The sequence below is a fragment of the Palaemon carinicauda genome, chromosome 2, assembly GCF_036898095.1.
Source record: "Palaemon carinicauda isolate YSFRI2023 chromosome 2, ASM3689809v2, whole genome shotgun sequence".
Lineage (NCBI taxonomy): Eukaryota > Metazoa > Arthropoda > Malacostraca > Decapoda > Palaemonidae > Palaemon > Palaemon carinicauda.
Genome location: NC_090726.1, coordinates 142478872 through 142500720, shown reverse-complemented (window position 1 = coordinate 142500720; position 21849 = coordinate 142478872). Strand labels below are relative to the sequence as shown.

General features: G+C 34.2%; 1 protein-coding gene across 3 annotated transcripts in view; it reads left to right on the top strand.

Moving 5' to 3' along the window:
- LOC137627538 (uncharacterized) overlaps positions 1 to 21849 on the top strand; it is a 785382-nt gene that overhangs the window by 444707 nt on the left and 318826 nt on the right. For all 3 annotated transcript variants that reach the window (XM_068358643.1, XM_068358640.1, XM_068358632.1), the window contains exon 2: positions 17924 to 19817. In XM_068358643.1, the coding sequence (XP_068214744.1) occupies positions 17926 to 19817 (1892 nt within the window). In that variant the 5' untranslated portion in view covers positions 17924 to 17925. The remainder of the gene's footprint in view (positions 1 to 17923; positions 19818 to 21849) is intronic.

Below are 21849 nucleotides of genomic sequence, written 5' to 3'. Positions count from 1 at the left end.
ATGATTTTTGATGAATTTAAATTAGGTAAAGAAATTATGATTTTTGATGAATCTACTACGATGTATGAAAATTCATGCGTTGTATTTTTATCAAGGTCCGTGTAAAACTTAATGCGATGTAGGAAATCTAGAAGGGTCCAGACGAAAAGATTAAGAATACATGGAAGTTGGAGAGGAAGTTACGTCACCAAAAAGAGCTGCGATCCACAGTTTATGCTACATATATATAAGTAGGGGTTTCATTGTGCAAGCGTTTTTATCGAGTGAATAGGACTGATTTACTAACATGCTAGGATATTATTTAAACAAAGTTATTTTAATACAAAGATCCTTGAAAGCCTTTCGGGGCCGAGGTTTTGTGAAGTACCACATGGCACAGCCCTCACTGTATACAAGAGGGAGTATATAAAAGTTAGGTTTGCATAACAGATGACAACAGTCCTCTGAAAAGCGGATAAAAGTTAAATTTCCCTTCTCTTTGACATCTCTGATTTTTATAGAATTAATATTTTTGGGGGGTTTGGAATTGATTTAATGATATAGTGTTAACTAGCGGAACCCGTGAAAATTACACGAAATTATATTTTCAATACTAATTATCTTGTTCCTAACTTATACATGATTGAATAAAATGTGATAAGATTTGACTTGTATATTTATTTTAAAAAACTAGCAATACATGAAACAATTTACAAAACTTCTTTATATATAATATTTCAAGTGAAGGTAGTTCCTCTTCTCTGGCCATGAGCAGAATTATTGTGAGGACAAATTTTCACTCTTGTACTGTTCACAGACCTTGCTCTTGAGAAGGCTACATAAAGTTGTCCATGAGTAAAGCAAGGTTGTGGTAGGTAGATCCCAACCTTATCGGAAGTCTGATCTTGAGCTTTATTAATGGTCATTGAATATGATAGGCGGACGGGAAATTGAGTAATGTCTAGGAAGATTTGAAGCAAAGGGTGATCAGAATTATCAGAAATCTTTCACAATTTGAACGGATTAGTCGTTAAACGAAAAGGTTCGAGATTAATTTTATAATCCAGGTTATGGAAATAGATAGAACTCAATTTTTTGTCTAATATTTAAAAAAAAAAAGAGTCAGGTGGTAAAGACAAAATTGGGATAACTATATAAGATGTGCTTTGGTTAAGTAATCAAAGTCTAATGTGAATTTGTAAGAGTATACCATGAAATTATTTCCGTTTTCTTTAAAGAGTGACACACGAGTATACCATGAAATTATTTCCGTTTTCTTTAAAGCGTGACACGCTATCGTATCAATATATAGATAACGGTCTAAATCTAGCACAATTTTATGGTTGAATTGGTTCAATGAAATGAAGTGTTAAGAACTCTGTTAAGAATCAATGTATGATCACAGTGCAGACACTTGGTCAAACTACTTGCTGTTAACAAAATGAAGTATTATTATTATTAATACCATTATCATTATTATCATTATTATTATTATTACTATTATTATTATTATTACTAATATTATTATTATCATTATTATTATTATTATTACAAAAACCAGGATGCTATATGTCCAAGGGCTCGAACAGGGATAATAGCTCACTGGGGAAAGGAAATAAAGAAATAAATAAACTACATGAGGAATAATGAACAACTAAAATAAAATATTTTAAGAATGGTAACAACATTAAAATAGATAACAACATTAAAATAGATTTCTTATAAAAACTATAAACACTTCGAGAAAAAAAAAAACAAGAGGAAGAGAGATAAGACAGAATAGGGTGCCCGAGTGTGACCCCAAGTAAGAAACTCTAACCCAAGACAGCAGAAGACCATGGTAAAGAGGCTATGGCCCTACCCAAAACTATAGGGCAGTGGTTTGAATTTGAAGTGTCCTTCTCCTAGAAGAGTTGCTTACCATAGCAAAAGAATCTCTTCTATCCTTGCCAAGAGGAAAGTAGCCACTGAACTATTACATTGCAGTACTTTAAGCCTTAGGTGAAGAAACAAATAAGAATTGTTTGGTAATTTTAGTGTTATCAGGAGTATGAGGACAGAGGAGAATGTGGTAAAAAAAGACCCGACTATTCAGTGTATGCGCAGGCAACGGAAAATGAGTCGTAACCAGAGAGAGAACGAAAGAGATATCCAATGTAGTACTGTCTGGTCAGTCAAAGGATCCATTAACTCTCTAGCAGTAGTATCTCAATGGGTGACTGGTGCCTTAGCCAACCTACTACCAACTAAATTATTTGATGAAAACCTACTGTATAATTTGGACCTGTGCTCTGCTCACAGCTTCACATATGCGTCTTTTGATTTTATTAAATAAAAACTGTCCTTTTTTTATTTATCACGATTTAGCAAAGGTGAGTGTGGATTGAGATGTAAATTATGTAATCACGTAATCTGTTCAGTGAAACTAATGGTTGTTACTGCTTTATATGCACTAATGGATAAATTTGTAAGAATTGTATATTCTACTGAAATTTGTAATAAAACTATAATTTTGTAAGCGATCCTATATAATATTAATAATTCGTCTTTTTTTTTTTTTTATAACCCTGTTACCACCTTGAGTCTGGTCACTATTACTCTTGAAACTATTTAAGCCGTAGACCTAAAATACCTCTAAGTTAGAGCATTTCAGATATTTAATTTTCATGATTACTTTCTAAACTTGTAAAACAAAAACTTGACAAATTTGGCACCCAAACATTTAACTGAAGTTTACGGTGTTATATGAGATTGGTCGAGCCTAAGGTTATGATGGGAATGAGCTAAGAGACTATAAAATAAACAGAAGAAAGAGACAGAGGAAAAAGAAAGCGGGAGGAAAAAGAAAATATAATTATCATTTTCAGTAGAAGCTAAGCTACAACCCTAGTTGGAAAAGCAGGACGCCATACGCTCAAGGGCTCCAAAAGGGGAAAATAGCCCAGTGATTAATAAAAATAAGGATATTAATAAACTATAGGAGAAGTAATGAGCATCTAAAACGAAACATTTCAAGAACAGAATAACATTAAAATATATCTATCATATATAAACTATACAAAGAGACTTATGTCAGCCTGTTCAACATAAAAACATCTGCAAATATGAACTTTTGAAATTTTACCGAATCAACTTCGCGTTTAGGAACATCATTCCATAACATGGTCACAACTGGAATAAAACTTCTAGCGTACTGTGTAATATTGAGCCTTCAGATGGAGAAGTCATATCAGAATTAACTGCCTACCTGGTATTACAAACAAGATGGTCCTCCCGTTGAAAATAGACAGAGAAGAAAGAAAAAGAAAGAGAGAAGCCAGAGAAATCACAAACATTAAAATACGAGGGAGAGAGGAAAACAGACAGGGAAATTAAGGCCAGAAATGAACGAGCAGCAGAACGTGACTTCAATGGTTACAGTTGGAGTTGGAATTGGAAAAAGACACTGAAGTCTGGAAAGCCATTATCTGTATACGTCTAGCTAAGCTTCCAGTTTTAATGATAAGGGTGACAACATGGATTCCTATCTACAGCGATTTACAGTTTATGCAACAGCTGCCGAATAGATAGACGTGTTTAGCTGGTACTTCAGGGAGAATTACTCCGTATTTTTCAACTGACACCAGATAAAGAAGCAGATTTTAATTCTTTTATAAATATTTTGTTAAAAGAATTTGAAAGCACAGCAGAAAGATTTGAAGTAAGTTTTGAAGCTGTAAACTTCACAAAGGTGAAACTGCTCAATAACTTGCAGCCAATATGAAGAATTTGTTTGAACGCTGATTAGAAATGGACGAATGTGAGCTACAGTAGCCTAAGTGATTTAAAAGATTAATTGCTCCATGAACAATTCTATACAGCAAGTGACCATCAACTATGGGTGTTCTTGAAAGAGAAAAAAAATGAAATCTTTAGCTGAAGTTGTTGAATATGCAGGCTTGTATATTGAGGTCTATGGTATTACATTCAATAAAATTTACGTTAACAATGTAATAAAAGAAGTTCAAGTGAGTGATCCTGTTAAAATCCTGTACCAGTTCAAGGTAAGAATTTTGAGACCTGAGTGTAAACCTGCTGGTCTGATGTTTCCTATGTACGGCCACAGAGCAACTGACTGCTATTCCCAAGGAAATGCTGCTAGAATAACGAAGCCTCCAGGAAGAGCTGCTACTGCTGTTACCTAGGAAGTAATGAAATCGAAGACTGAAATGGCTGCTTGCAATGTCGAAGTTAATCCAGCAGATTTGATAAATGATAAGGGATGGATTGTGAAAAATGTTAATTAATTCTAAGAAGTATGTAAGTACTTGGTAGCACATTTTCTGCAAATGACAGTACACTCAAATCAGCAATGGGGTGGTAGCTCGTCAAGTGCTAACCTTGAGGGATAACGAATGTAGAACTATGCTGGTGAAGAAATTTACCGGTAATACAATGAGTATTGTAGTGGCAAACACAATGGTATATTGTTATTCAGAAGCTGAGATTGAGATCAAATCCATCTTTTACAGGTCAAGTAATAGCTTCATGTCTAGATCCTCCACTGCTTGACCTTATCACTAGGGATAGCCATAGTTCTTCCGATGGTTTAAAACCAGAATACAAAATGTGTCCTGCAGTACCTCGTAGGCAAGCTAAGGATAAAAAGATGTTGCCAACACACAAAAGTAACTGAACTCAACCAATACGAAAAGATAAAAATATCAGTGACCTTCAGAAAGAACATGAATCACTAAACAATGTAGGGAAGTGCGTTTACCCATAAGAAGCCCAAAGAAGTCTCCCAATTCTTTGTAAACAGTAGGAAGCTCTAGGTAAGATAACTAGTGGGTGGTAGTCAAAAGGATCAGCTGATTGCATCTTAGGTGTATCGTGAAGCTGTGGTGGATTTAGCCTACACAGGTATAGTGGGAAGACATCTTGGAATAGGTAAAACCCGAGAACCCACCTTGAATAGTTTCATCGATCTGGTGTATCAAAAGAGGTTACCAGGTATTGTAAGTTCTGTGACATTTGCTGACGATCTGTGGATAAGGGAGGGATCCTCAAGTGCCACTGGGAGAGAAACTAATAGATAAGCCATCTAGTTGTGTAGCTGTGGATCTTACTGGCACAATTGAGCCTAGCTCATAAAATGGATCCCAACACATCTTAACAGACGTGGATTATGCCACTAGGTACCCTGATGTATAGGCTTTGTTTACAATTGATACTACCAGTGTTGATGAAGCTCTTTTGGAAATTTTAGTAGGACTGGAATTCCAAGATATGTGGTATCTGACAGTGGAGCCTAGTTTACTTCAATTATGATGAAGAAGTATACAGACCGTTATCTGTGAGGCTGATTAAGACTGCTTATCATACCATGTATAATGGGCTGGTAGAAAGATTCAACGGAACATTAAAGAAGACATTTAAGATGTGTGCAGAGCAACCCAAGGAACAGCTGCATTTTCTTGCACTTTTTTTTATCTGCATACAAAGGCATACCACAAAGGAGTATGAAGTTTTTGCCATTTGAACTTGCGTTTAGTCATACTGTTAGAGAACCACTACATTGTTAAGAGATCTTTGGGAAGACACTTTGGTGGTAGATGAAACAAAAACTTCCAATGAGTATGTGATTGATCTCCGTGAACGAATGCAAGACACCCTTGCAATGGCAACTGAAGATTTGACAAAGCACAAGAAGTTATTCATCATTATTACAATCGGAAGGCGAAGGACCGAAAGTTGGAGGAAGGAGATGAAGTACTATTATTGTTGCCTACTATTATTGTTGCCTAGCAATAAGATGCTGTTACAATGGAAGAGTTCATTCCAAGTAACGAAACGATGTAATAGATCAGTGGTGCTTTAAATGGGGGGTACAGGCCGCAATTAGGGTTGCAAAATGGTGCCTATTATTTTTCTATTTATATGTTAATTACAAAATTGCCAAAAAATGCTAAATTGCTTCCATATATTTTTAACTATTGTCTCAAAACATGCCAAAAATGTAAAATATAAATCAACTTACAATTTACTAAAAGATTAGTCAGCAAATCCTATCAGTAACAGTCCCTTATCTGGTACTCACCTGTAGGAAGTAGATATTTAAGAATTAGTTGGAATCAAAACAAAGAAAAGATACAAACGTAATGTGGCTACTACCAAGTCTTAAAATGGCCACAGGCAATAAGCCACTGTATTGTTGATATTAAAACAAGAAACAATTACCAAAAAAAAAAAATAATATATATGGTTTCATTGTGTGAAGCTTCGTTTGGATTCCTATATTTGAAGTTTCGTAAGTTAATATTTAAGTAGAATCTTCTATACTACAATAGTAAATTATTGATAAAATTCTCCCAGTAAATAATTGGTATGGATAAATACCGTCCAGTATTTATTTTACTGACATTAATAGCTACAGTGCAGAGTTACAATTACACTTGTAAAAATAACACAAAAGCATCAATATGAAAGCTGGAGTGAGATTCCCGGAGACTTTCATGATAAAGCTCCTGACGGACAGATGAGTTGTATGCGCCGTTTCTCAAACAATAAGAGCTACTACGAGGACAGCATGACTGCCTGACTTCAGCTGGTCACGTTCTTCTGGATGGTTCTCCTCTGGCGTCACAGGCTAGAGGGCGTTCGTTTTCCTCCGGCATATCGGGCTAGAGGGCTCTCGTTTTCCTCCGGCATCTCGAGCAAGAGGGCGGCCATAGGTAGAGCGTAACTTAAGTTGGATGTGTCCGTGGAGGCGGCAGAAGAGAGCCTGACCCCAAAGTGGGTGGAGGATCAGATCAGAGGTCCACTTGATATTTATACTTTTACGTATGAACAGGGCGAGAGCGAGTGCTTGCTCACACACGTCTTTTATACTGCAGGTGTCGGGCGTAGTTACACCCATCCATCAAAAATGGTGGCTCACTCCTGATCGTGTCACTGCTCTCAGCGGCATTAAGTCACTCGAAAGGAATTTCTGCACTCCTACATTTAGTCATCAGTTTAGTTTTCCGAAATGCCTAAACCTAGAAAATAATTCAACATCCTGCTTCCAGCTCGTTCTCTCTGTCGCCTCTCTCTCTAAAACTCATATTTTATTCACAAAATCAACCTATTTCATTTGCCTCATTATCTCTTGGTTTAATGATTTAAACCTATAAAAATAAATCATTACGTACATCTGCCAACTCATTCGTCAATTGACAACTGTCCACAACTTTTAATCCTTTCCTGATGTCTATAACAGGAAAATTCTTATTCATTTAAATTAAGGGGTTAACGAACAAAACCCCCCAAAAGTAGCATCGTCTTGGTACTGAACTCTTATTTTCTGGACCAACACTCAAGTTGTTAACAGAATATTGTCTTTAGGTACACCAAACCATATAGGTCTAAACAAGCTAAATTTTCATCAACAGGTCTTATTAGCCTTTTGTTTAAAAACAAAATTAATTGTGATCAGGTACATGCCCTCCAACACCTTAGGTACAAGGATTATTAATCAAAGTGTTTTGGTTGAGCTAATTATATCTACACTAAAATTAATTCGGACAAGAATATCAAACGTGAAGCTCTCCATGAATGTATCCAATGAGATTTTACAATCATTATATGGATCTATATGTATTTATAATGAACAAAGCAAGTAAGTGTACAGAGTCACGTGCTTTTATAAGATTTAAAAAATGAACATCTTCACAGCAATGTTAGCAAGCACTATAGAATAAATATGAATTACAATGGCTGCTTTTATGCATTTAGAACTCTCGAGGAAAAAAAGAACACCATAGAGAGAATTCACTTTAGCGTCTCCCTAGGGTCCTCTTCGCCATAAACTGCCTGTCATTGAAAATATTTAAAAGGACCTTGAATGAAAAGCATACATGGTGGGAAATGGCTCAGCATGTGACACATCTGAAAGACTGTTTAACCAAAAATTCCAACAATAAAGAAAAAGAGTTCATACACTATACCTAGGCAATGAGGTTATAAAATCTCTTGCAGTTTTCTTTGCCAGTATTATTAGGTGAATTAAAGAAAAATAACAGACTCTTCAATATCGACAAAAATATAATTTTCATATAAAGGAAACGGCAAACGTTCAAAGTCTTCACAAAGCTAATAAAAATAAGAATTTAGGATAATTGATTATTTTATCTTAATCCAATAAGGAAACGAAATAAGGACACCGATAGCATAGGCAACTCAAAATCTCTTATTTTATACTGTTGTGCCTGAGAAAGTGAGAAAAGCTTGTACGGCAAATCATTAAACTTTCTTATTATCGGTATCTAGTTAAATAGGGCGAAAAACTACATCAGGTGAGAAGAGAACAAGGTTTTTACCCCCCCCCCCAAAAAAAAAAAAATATATATATATATATATATATATATATATAATAATAATAATAATAATAGATATATATATATATATATATATATATATATATATATATATATATATATATATATACATACATACATATATATATATATATATATATATATATATATATATATATATATATATATATATATATATATATATATATATGTTGAAGTGTACTTACAAATATTCTAAAGCAAGTTTTAAATCAGAAAAAATCAAAAGAGACTCAAGTTCAATCATTATCGTAAGTCCAAATGCCGAATAAGATGCAGGGTCAAAATATTATCAAAGAACGGCGAAAATAAATGGTATTTTTTTCATGTTTGTAGGATTTTAGACAGAGGAATTTAGATTGAATTTGAAATTCATTACTCGTGTTACCATATGCAACGCAATGAAATGGTAGCAATAGAACAAAAGGCGGCTAAGGAATAAAATACGCGCAGGATAGCACCATCTTCAGATTAATAGATGTACAAGAACGGGTCGTAGGTTAACAGCTGCGGAAAATTTAATGAAGATGCCTCTTTTTTCTACCAAGAGTGATGACTAAAATATGCAAAAAGCAAGATATCAATAAAAAATAAGAAAGGAAATTCATAAAATGAATCTAAAAATGTTCTAATATCAGAGGTATCAAACTATGCACATAAAATAAAACTAAAAAAGGAAGAATTCAACTGACACGATAGGGACAGATATTGTACCACTGAAAAACGCTAGTTCTTGAATTTTCAATTGAATTTAAAATGCAAGCGCAAATATCGACAATTTATTGCGGGGTTACAAAGTTACAAACAATACAAGCCATTATAATAAAAAATGATAACATTAATATTACATCTAATGAAAACAGAAAAAAAAATCATTACAACAAATGTTTCAGAAGATGAAGAGGAAGAAAATATAGAATATATCAAATACAAGAAACAATGTAAGAGATAGAAATTACTTAAAAAAAAGTTGCAAAATTGAACTCTATACGCACAAGAACGAACCTCGTCACCATAAAATATTGACCAAAAATAAGAAAGAACGAAGAATACTAAACTTGATGGTAGCGTAAATGCATAAGCCAACTAATATTTAATACGGAAATGAAATGAAATTGATGTTGAAGAAAACTTTCATGTACTGATTATGCAAAGATCCAGACATAGAACATGCCAGTTGTTCTAAGAAGAAAAATTAATTGAAAACAAAAATACACCTGGTCTTTGAAAACAATAAATGATGTTTTATGAAAAAGTGTGAAACAAAACGATTAAAATAAGCGATTATAATAGAGCAATAATGTGATCGATTTCCCAGAATTAACAGCAACCAGTTAGTTCTAACATTAAACATCGACCAAAAGTGAATGGAATAATACCACTAGAATGGTGAAAACTACAATGGCAAATTGTCATTCCACGTCTCACGTCTATACAGTAACACCGATCTCACTAAACTGATATATAGCCTGATTTTTATATGTAATTCCAGGCGATTTGATTTCTAAATTCTACTTAACCTAGCGATTGTCTGATTTGCTTTTTTTCAATCTTTCATTAAACTCTAATTCTAAAGACCCTGAATTAAAGCTCACAGTTCCGGAATATTTAAATGATTCCACCTCATTAATCCTTTCTCCTTCCAATGATATTTCAACTTCCACAGCATATTCCGTTCTCATCATCTCTGTCTTTCTTCTATGTATCGTAAGCCCAACCTCCTGTGATATTTCCTGCATTCTGGTAAGCAAACTTTGCTAGTCCTGTGGCATTTTGCTAATAGGGGTAGAATTATCAGCATATTCTAGGTCCATTCCTTTCCTGTTACCAATCCAGTCTAATTCTTCTCCGCCATCCTCAACTATGTTATGCATTAAAAAATCCATGAGGAAGATGAACAACATAGGTGATAACACATTCCCTAGGAGTACTCCACTCTTCACTGGAAATTCATTTGATTGGACTTCATTTTATTTATTTATATATTACATATATATATATATATATATATATATATATATATACTGTATATATATATACATATATATATATATATATATATATATATATATATATATATATATATATATATATATATATATATATATATATATATTCTTCTCAACTCAAGGGGGTAACAACTGCACTATAATTGTTCAGTGGCTACTTGCCATTTCCCATTTGGTAAGGGTAGCTCTTCTAGGAGAAAGAATCTCCAAGATCAAATCATTATTCTTTAGTCTTGGGTGGTGCCATAGCCTCTGTATCATGGTCTTCCACTGTCTTGGGTTAGAGATCTCTTCCTTGAGGGTAGTAAATTATATATTTCCTTATTCCCTTATCTCACTGTGCTATTTTCCTTGATGGAGCCTTTGGGCTTATATCATCCTGCTTTTCCAACCAAGGTTGTAGCTTAGCTAGTAATGATAATATATATATATATATATATATATATATATATATATATATATATATATATATATATATATAAATTTATATATATAATATATATACGTACACACACATACATATATATATATATATATATATATATATATATATATATATATATATATATATATATATGTATATATGTATGATTAAATGTATGTTTTTATACGCATACATTCAACAAAAGCAAATATTACATTTTTCAACGGTTAGTATATCTACAAATATGTTGAAAAAGTAGTCTTCATAAACATCGGTGAAAATGATGTATTGCAATACATGCTGATCATGTAGACGCTCTACTACACTTTTTATGGTGAAAACATTAGAGGAAATGCCGTTCTGAGAAGAGGAGAAATAAAGCCGTGGGAAGGATGTTCATCTTCAACATCCATCCAGGGACTCAGGAAGAGAATATTTTAGTGAAATACATTATTCTAGGCAGCCCGGACGTTTCGTTTAGTACAAGAGGAAAGAAATAATGGGAGCGCAATTTAAGAGTGTTTGTATCGTACATGAATAAATAAGTAAGTACATAAAACGTAACCAAAATGTTTTAAATAAATCTTGGACTTTGTTGTACTGAAATAAATTAATAAAATAATAAAAACCAAATTATATGTCTATCCTACTTTCTTAAATCTTGGAATTGTAGATAAAGAGATATTTCCGTACAAGGAAACATCAATTGAGTTACCAAGCTTTATTTTAAAAGTGATTAAAAGAAAGATCAATTACAGGAATATCAAGAAATGTTAGCAAATCCGTAATAGATAAAAAGAATATGATTGTTGTTACCAATAATAAATAATTAATTATGAGAGCAAATAAAAATATACATTAATACCATGCTAGACTAAAATACGTGAACACTCATAGATACTATTAAACGGCCTAATAGGCTGAAGAAACAAAGTGAACACCATATGTACAATATGGAAAAAAGAATTCTTCTCTAAAGCTTCTAGAGAACATAATACGATAATCCGAATTCTACGCTAATCATCATTATCTCCTACGCTTACTGACGCAAAGGGCCTCAATCTGTATTTACCATTAAACAAATGGGGAAAAAAAAAAAACATGTGATTGGCTGGATACCAGCAACTCCACGACTAAGAAGCATTGGCCATTCTCTTTTATGGAGGTAGTAAAGATTCCCGGGAGTTTCCTTGAGTCTGACATAGTACTCTTCAGAGGCTTGGTTTTGGAGGCATTTTTCTTTTTTATCAGTCTCCATTTTTAAATTTCCATTTCAGGAAACAAAGGAAAAAAGAGTGCGTTTCTCTCTAAGACTAAAGAGTACAAAGATACTGTGCCTATTATGAAGGCATACTAAAGGTCTGCCAGATCTCTACTTTCGCTACGGAAATAACAAAAGACAGTACTGCACTCATCGTTATTTGCTTTTTTATAACCCATAATATGTAACTTTTTTTCTCTTTCTTTTTTCTTTCTTATCCTCATGATAACTAGACTTGTATAAGAGACCGGGGGACTCTCTAGCTCTCTATTACTGATAAATAAAGACACGCGCATGCTTTTCGCACTCCCCAAGAAAGATTAGTTCACCAAACTTTACACAGAGCTCTGCAAGGCACTAAAAGAGTGGGAAGACCCAGGCCTTCATGGCTGAGGACTATGAATCGTGAAGTAGGAGATTGTGAATGGAGAAGTATTGATTTATAAGCTCAAAGACGACAGGCGAAATCTAACAGAGGCCCTTTTTTGTCAATAGGCGTATAATATATATATATATATATATATATATATATATATATATATATATATATATATATATATATATATATATATATATATATATATATATATACATATATATGTATGTATGTATTTATATATATATATATATATATATATATATATATATATATATATATATATATATATATATATATATGTGTGTGTGTGTGTGTGTATACCAATGTACAGGACCCGTCAAAAATGACGGCTAAATATTTTGATAGATAAGCACACACGCTCACGGACCCGCTCTCAACAGGGTGTGACTACTGCCTCTCGCCGCTACCCGAGGGAGGGGGAGAGGCCGATTAACTGTCTGGCAATGCCACTGAGCGTGACCGAAAATCATATATATATATATATATATATATATATATATATATATATATATATATATATATATATATATACACTGAAGTCAGACACTTGCACTTTACCATATTGGGAGGTATTCAGTCTGCTTCTTCCTCATTACTAACAAAAAATGCTTATTAGGAAAGTATTTTAAGATTTGCGGTGATCAGTCTTTCCTAGGAAAATGTTTCAATTCTTAAGATCTATCTTGTTTTGAGTATTGTTCTTCAGCTGCCGACTCTCACCTTAATTTGTGACGGAAACTTATAACATTATCTGACACCATCGTAAACTTATATCTTTAAATACGATACATAAGATTTTTTTTATAGTTCACATTATTAGTTGCATTCAGATTTTCCAAGACTGTACCATCCTGTGCGTAATACTGAGTATGCAGTTAATTCTAACAATCCTACCTTCTCCATCAAAGGTTCAATATATACAAAGTATTCTATAAGTTAAGTTTTATTCCTGCTGTGGGATAATTCTAATCTGGCGGCTGAATCAGTGGAACTTCAGAAATTCAAACTTATTGCAAATGCTTTTTCGTTGAACTGGTTGAAATACTGTAAATCTTAGTTTTACAGTTTATATATAACTGATCTATTCTAACGATGTTACTTACCTTAAAATATGTTATATTTTATATTCATTACCTCTTACATATAGTTTATTGGCAATTTCCTTATCTCCTTTCCTCTTTGGGGTGCTTTTCCTGTTGCAGCCATTATGCTTGTAACATTCTGCTTTTCCAACCAAGGTTGTAGCTCGGCTCGTAATAATACATATAAATACATACAGTATATCATCATCATAAGCCGTTGTTAGTCCACTACAAGACAAAGGACGGACTCAGACAAGTTCTTATCCCCTCCCGTCTGTTTATGGTATTTCTATGCCAATCTTTACTCGAAAATTTTCTCACCTCGTCACTCCACCGTCTTCAACAATAAGAGACACCAAAAGAGCAACATGGATACGAGAGGAAACTACACACACACACACATACACACACACACACACATATATATATATATATATATATATATATATATATATATATATATATATATACACACACAAACACACATACACATATATATACAGTGTGTATACAGTATATATAAATAAATAGTATATATATATATATATATATATATATATATATATATATATATATATATATATATATATATACAGTATTTTTGGTTTTCTCTTTCTCCATATAACTATAAAAAATTCAATTTTAGGAACCAAATTTACGTAACTTACTCCACAATTCCAATCATTGCTTTTTCGTCATAGAATAGGATCCAGTTCTATGCAGGCCTTCATGAAAGCAAACACGAATCATTTACTTTTATTTTTCCGTAAAGCGACTAAAATTGTTAACTACAGTATTGTCATTAGAGGCTTCTACAAGTTGAAATTTGGTCAATTTTTCTTCAGATTTTTAGAGTAATTTACAAATATCATAAACATCATATTTATCTACAGAAAAAAAAATCTGCAATGCAACAAATGTACAATAATAAATATTCTTAAAATGACAGTCTAAAAATTAGAATATGTCATTCTGGGCCCTGGTGCTAAATTCTCTCTCTCTCTCTCTCTCTCTCTCTCTCTCTCTCTCTCTCTCTCTCTCTCTCTCTCTCTCTCTCTCTCTCTCTCTCTCTCTCTCACAAAGTATACGCCTTCCTGCTTGTTTCTTTCTATATATCATTTCTCTGAGTGTATACACTTTCCAAAATGTGGCCGCCTTCTTCAAACTTCTTGTGCTTACTGAATCGCAGATGGCCCTTTAGTGAGAAAAACTTTTCACAACATTAGTTGCTCTATACAACTACTCAGAAGCTTCTAAGGCAGAGCCTCGAACCACCACTCACACATTCCACCATTCAACTCTTATAATATGCTTTCCATGCTTCCTAATGCATTCGCCACATCATCGAACCAATTATTTCTGTGTCCCTCAACTCATACCTAAAAACACTTCCGAATTATACAGTATAATCTCTCAATTTTTCATCCATTTAATTCTCCTTAAGCCACATATAGTGTACTGCGTGGACGATGTACCTCATCCGTTTTTATTTCATTGCATTCAGCATCCATACTTCACTCCACAGGTCCACAAACAGTATCCTACATTCCTGCCATGGCTTCCACTAATACCCCAATTCTCTTTCCGAACAATGTCTGGACCTCTCTCTAGTTCTATAATAAACTATATTCACTCGCATGTACCTACATGAATTAGTTGAACCCTCTCTTCCATTTTTCATATTAACATTGATTGTTCAAACTTCTCACATTTGCTAATATTTTTTCCTTTTGAAAAAGAAACATATTTTCTCTCCCTTGTTTTTGCAGTTTTTCTACGCTGCCCCCAATTAGTATTGCACAATCTGGAAATATTAACCATGCCTTACCCAGTTCATGATTCACGTTTTCTTACGCTACTTCGCACTTACATGTAATATTCCTTTTTCTCACTTCAGTTTATCCACAATAAGATTAAACAGCCATATAGACATACCACATTCTTCTCTAATTCCTCTTTTAAACCAAAAACTGTCACATTCCCTTCAATATATTCAAGACACTTTATTCCACACATCCCTTCACATATTGCCCTTCCCCCTTCGACATAAAGTTTTCTTCTAAAATTGCCTATCATATATCTATCCTCTTCTGCACCACTTCTATCCACACTAAAACCCCCCAAACTTATTACTTTATACTTCCGCAGGTTCTTTGTAACAGCAACAGAATACTTGAGGCTACAAACAATATAACACCCACCTATGCAGTATAGTGACACTCACACCACAAAGAATAATTAATTTCTTTTATCGCCATCTCAAAGGATTGAAAATCTATGGTTACGACTGACCTAAAAGAAAAATTCCTTCGCTATTTATGGGGTAAATTTTTTCAACGTGGGATCCACAACCCCTTACATCGTTTTTATCTCTCTCTCTCTCTCTCTCTCTCTCTCTCTCTCTCTCTCTCTCTCTCTCTCTCTCTCTCTCTCTCTCTTTCATATACATACATAAACACATACATACATACATACACACATATATGTGTATATATATACATACATATATATATATATATATATATATATATATATATATATATATATATATATATAAAATCCTTATGTGTAAATGCATAATTTTATTTGGAAAAGAATTTCTCCAATAATTCTTGGCGTTGAATATCTGATCAATTAGTGACTATAACATTTTCATCTTATAGGAATCAAATAGGCAGAGAGAGAGAGAGAGAGAGAGAGAGAGAGAGAGAGAGAGAGAGAGAGAGAGATTTATGAATTTTGGCCGAACGCACCGGGTGTTGGGGCCTTGTCGGCCATTCAAACCCATGTGCAACAGGAGGGACATCTCGCAGTTACAATATGAAGTTACAGTTAGGTGTTTCGACAGCAACATAGAAGAACGATTTCTTTGTTTAAAGATGAAGATCGCTGAAGAGAAATCTGGACTATAAATACTTATTTAAACATGTAAAAATGAAAGCAGACCGGTTATATACTACAAAACTCTACGTAACAAAATTATTTTTTGTATATTCTTTTTCCCACAGAGTAAAAAACGTTTTCGCATATTAAACCGTGGAGAAAATAAGCTTTTAGGAGCTATAACTATACATCATTACATGAAATGCCTACATGAAAGTCATGCAAAAACCGACCTAACATGAAATAAAGGCCTGTTTGCCTAGTTATATAGCTTTAAAGTAAACTAAAATATTCATCGCTTTCCTCGTCTGTAATTAATATGTCTATAATCTCTTCTACATTACTTGTAGATTAATGACATATTCTTTATTTCTAACTTATGGCTGACATTTCTCTTAAACAAAATCAAATACTTCATCTAAGTTCAAACTTGCAACGAATGTTTTTATGTTGAATAGGCTGACAAGTCTCTTTTTTAGTCTAGAAATGAAAGACCTATATCGATGTTGTTACTGTTCTTAAAGTGTTTTATTTTAATCGTTCATTACTTTTAGTAGTTTAGTAGTCTATTTTTCCCTGTAGTAGGCATTGGGCTTATAGCATCCTTCTTTTCCAACTAGGGTTGTAGCTTAGCTTGTAAAAATAATAATAATAATAATAATAATAATAATAATAATAACAATAATAATAATAATAATAATAATAATAAAAATAATTAAATATTTACCTTGCCATGCATCTATTTCAATTCCCATGTTCAGGAGAAAGCGAGAAGGTCCGTAGAGATTGCTGTATATTAAAATCTTAAATGAAAAACGAATCAAATATTCAAATAATATTAAAGATAAGACTCCAAAGGGGATAAATGGTCTATAAATTTCTTTTTAATTACCAACGAGTGGAATAAATTATATTTGGTAACAGACATCCCTTCGAGAAAACAACAAAATTTCACATTTGTTACTTTCTGCATTGTTTACATAATAATTATTAGGTAAGAATATCCTTACATAAAGTATAAAAAATCATTTAGCATACAACTCTGCATCTGCATTTTCGTAAAAAAATAACTTATTAGTCATACATCAATTTTTAAATAATAAAACTTAGTAAAAATGTGAGCTACATGCCAAGTATTCTGAACCCATCTAGAATGTGAGCTATACACCAAGTATTATGAACCCATCTAGAATACATTTTCTATACTGAAATGAATAGGAAGAGAATAAAACAGCTGAATAAAGTAAAAATACCTCTTAAATAAAGGGACAAGGTTACTATCAAATGTCTTTAACATGAGATGATGTCAGATCTTATGAATGCCAAAACACGAATAAGGCCAACAAAAACCATTGACGATAAAAACGGATGTTTTTATCGAGTTGTTACAATATTAAAGCCATTCTGAATATGTAAAGTCATTAACAAATAATAAAACTTGGACATTACATATTAACAAAATTGCTTTCTCTAATCAATATCTTCAACAAAATCTTTTTCTTTATTCTAGGGATGATGACGCTGGAGCAGGAGCGAGACCATCCTCAAGGCGCAACCACAGCCGGCGGGGAGGCAACACAAAATGTTCACCATGCAAGGCTTACGCCAACCATTCTCACAACTCAACCAACACTACCATCACAAGCCACTCTACCACCCACGACAGTCCTACCCAATGAACCCACCACTAATCCGGTGTTTTCACCTCCCTCATCATCACAGACCATTCTGCCAGGCCACCATTCGCCTCTTTTGCCCCTTCATTCACCAACTTCCACTACACCTAATGTCTCCCCCAAAATTCTGAAGCCTGGATCCCATAGCCGACGTGCAAGGACACCTTTGAGAGGCCAGCAGCAACAGGCAGAGAGCTATGGCATCCACACTGTCACTCCGACTTTTGAAGGGACATCTTGGCTTGGGACGAGACAAGTTCATCGGTCAAAAAGTCAGAGGTCGAGTCAGAACCAAGGACACAAATCTCCTCAAAGTCAAGGCCAAAGGTCAAGATTTGGTCAAAAACCCAGCCAGGTCCCAAATAAAAGTCCAAAGTCCCCCCAGGGGCATTCAGAAAGGATATCTCAGTTTGCAGGGCAGAAACATGGCTTGGGAGGAATAGCAGGAAGTGCAAAGCCATCACCAGAGAGTATGAGTAGGAGAGGGAGTGAAACCAGTCTAGGACAAAAGCAGAAAAAAATGGCATGTGAAGTTGTACCTACTTTACCTCCTCCTCCCGATGCTAAACTTCAAGGGCGAGTGCCACAGTTTCCAACAGACAACAAAAGCTTCCCTCACGCCCCTCACCTGAAATCTGTGGGAAGAATTCCTTTAGTGGGCTCCAGTATGGAAAGTACTGAAAGTATGAACCTAATGGACCTTTCGAGTGAAAATGATAGTGCGAGTGCTACCTTGGAAAGAAAAACAAAGGCCATACAAGATGGGTCCAGTATGGAAATAGATTTTAGTGGGGTGCTATCTGCAAATAAAACAGGAAGCAGTCCCCTCGCCTCCCCAACGTGGGCTGCAAACACAGTAGGTTCTACATATCATAAAAAGAATTCCCCCAGTGATGCAGCACTCACAACTCGGGCTTCTTCAGTGTCACCTTTTGGAGGAAGGTCGTCTTCTAAAAAAGCTTCTCCGACAGTTCAGCATTCCCCTGCAGTTATGGATGTTACTGGAGCTATCAACACATCAGACACCACTCCCCTTTTGGTACATGCAGGAGATACATCTTCTGAAGCAGAGGACATAAGCATAACAGATGGTGCATCTTTATCAAATACCACAAGAGTAGGGTTACCTACCTCACATGAAGAAAGCATGAGTCCTTCTGCAAGCTCTACAATGTCTGTTGGTTCTTTAAGAATATCTGATGGTTCATCAAAAGGAACCAAAGTTAAACCCTTATCCTTAGTGACATCACCAAGCATTAGCTCTGACCCAAACCAAAGGACGAGTATAACATCACCAGCTCCACTCTCTACACCTGATTTGAGAGTAGACATGTTTGATTCAGACTATCAAGGAGAAGGAGGATGGCTACCTGGTGAGACAGATCCAGCCATGGAGATAGAGTCTCCTCAAAATGTTCCTCAAGGTTTTCCTGCCATTACGCCAGAGGATCTCACGCCTGCAGAACTACATGAGTTTGATATGAAATATGGTTCTCCTCATCATGCTAGATCTCGCTCCATAAAATCCCTTGCGCGTCCCACCCTGCTTGCTCTTCCCATGGAGAGACCTCGTATGACCTCCCTTCCAGTCAACGCAGATGAAGAGGATGACGACTACTATCGCCTGAGGCACTTCTCTATTAGTGGTCGGCGCATTGTCAACCGTGGTGATTCCTTCAAATCCAGAAGAACAAGATCTAACAACAGCGTAGCTTCTGATGCTTCCAGGTGAGTCATATGTACAGAATAGCTAATTTTCCTGTCTTAGTCTATTACCCCTTTAAATAGGATTCCATTACCAACTCCCAAATTTTCCAAGGTATTATAAGCTTCTGACTGTGGCACAGAGATTTCTTTGCTCGTGGTGGATAGTTCTGTTGTAGCGAATGTTATTTCGCGTAGATGATAGTATTAGAAAGCATCGTACATGTATTACTGATAAAGTAATGTTCCTAAACCACATCTGTAATTTTATGCAATGACAATCTGACCCCCCTCGTCCAAAATCTTGCATGAATTAAGCATGCAACTAAAATCATACCCTAAATAAACTTTTCCAACACAATTTGTACCAAAAAATCAAGGTTTTTATAAAAATAAACATAAATTAGTAACATTAGCGTACTTATTTGAACCTCAACCTAAAATATGAATAATTAAAAGAGTGAAAGTGATCTAATCTAACCTTCTCTAGTCTTTGCTATTAAAATTGGAAAATTGGAAAAAGTTTATCACTTCCCCTTATTACCTTACAATACAGAAGATACTTTCTTATTCTGGTACATCGATAGTTCTGCCTTTGGCTAATGACCAGATAAAACGGATGAGAAAAGTTACTTATCCTCGTGTCCATTTGACTGTAAAATACGTAATTCTACAACACAGAGACGCTTGTTACGCAAGATATACATCGATGAAATTAACTTAAAGCTGCTCTCATGACAAAATGTTCACTCGCTCACCTCAGAATAAAATTATTCCAAATCAGAAAGAATTCGAAAATACATTAAAAATACACAGCGGGTATGATGTACTAAAATAACACAACTATAAATTGTGTTAAATTTATTTTCCGTAATTCATTACGAAATGAGCCAACATATTCCTTTATTTTAATTCAAAGCGACATCCCAATTCAGCATCAAAACGTATGTATCATTCTCAAAGAAATTTGCATTCAGATTGTAAGTTGAATGAGTTCATCGTCTAAAGAAAAGCTTTTAACCTTTTTAATCCTTAGAATAAAAAACGTAAGTAATTTCAGGTTAACCAAAAATGAATATACGAACTTTTTAACATCATTTCTTTGAGTTTTTTCTTTGTCAAATAGTAATGCTTGAAACAATGTCACACCTCTATTTGAAACTTAGGGCCCTTTTTACACAGTGATTCACAGGTGTTTTTTTTTATTATATTCTTATTTACCTATTTGAGCGCACCATTTAACATTCTGTTGACAATGGAAGCAAAGAATCACACTAATTTATTGATAAGTATCAGAATAATCTTCAATTATACTAAGCACAAATAAGAAATAAATTTGACTAATTGTCTAGATGCTCTTCTCGACAGTGCATAGAATTACGTATATAAAAAAAATGTAAAGAAAAAGGAAAACAAAGACATCATTTCGATTCATAGTGGAACAACAATCTTTTAAACACGTAAAGTAAAAACTAAAACTGACCATTATCATATAAAATATATAGATGTCTGCTTTAACAGTACTTGTAACAATAGCCGTGTCTAGCAACACACTCTGTTTGTTCTTCAGTTCTGATTCAGGCAAAATGTCTTATTGGCGTATTTTTTTGTGTACAATCTCGCATTATGTATTTTAGCCCTATTAATCAGTGTTTTCATGTTGTGTTCTCTGCTTGATGTTTGTATGTCTGTTTTTACAGCTAGTGTTTTAAATCGCCATGGTTGATTAACTTATGCTATGAGGTCTTAAGAATCCTGGAATGCTAAGTTTTGCCTATACAGTAGTGAATGCTAGGTTTAATCTATAATGAACGGAATGCTAATTCTTAAACATATGGAATGCTGTGTCTTTCAATGTATATGCTAAAATGTTCAGTATCAAACATACAGAATTCAATACTACGAACAAACAAGATATAATTATATGCTTATGCAATTTAACGAGTTAATTAATTTGCCCGCCTGTCAAGAACACACTCCGAAAGCGAAGCACAAAATCGAAAAAAAAATAAAATTCGTTCTTGATAACAGGCGTCTCTCTCTCTCTCTCTCTCTC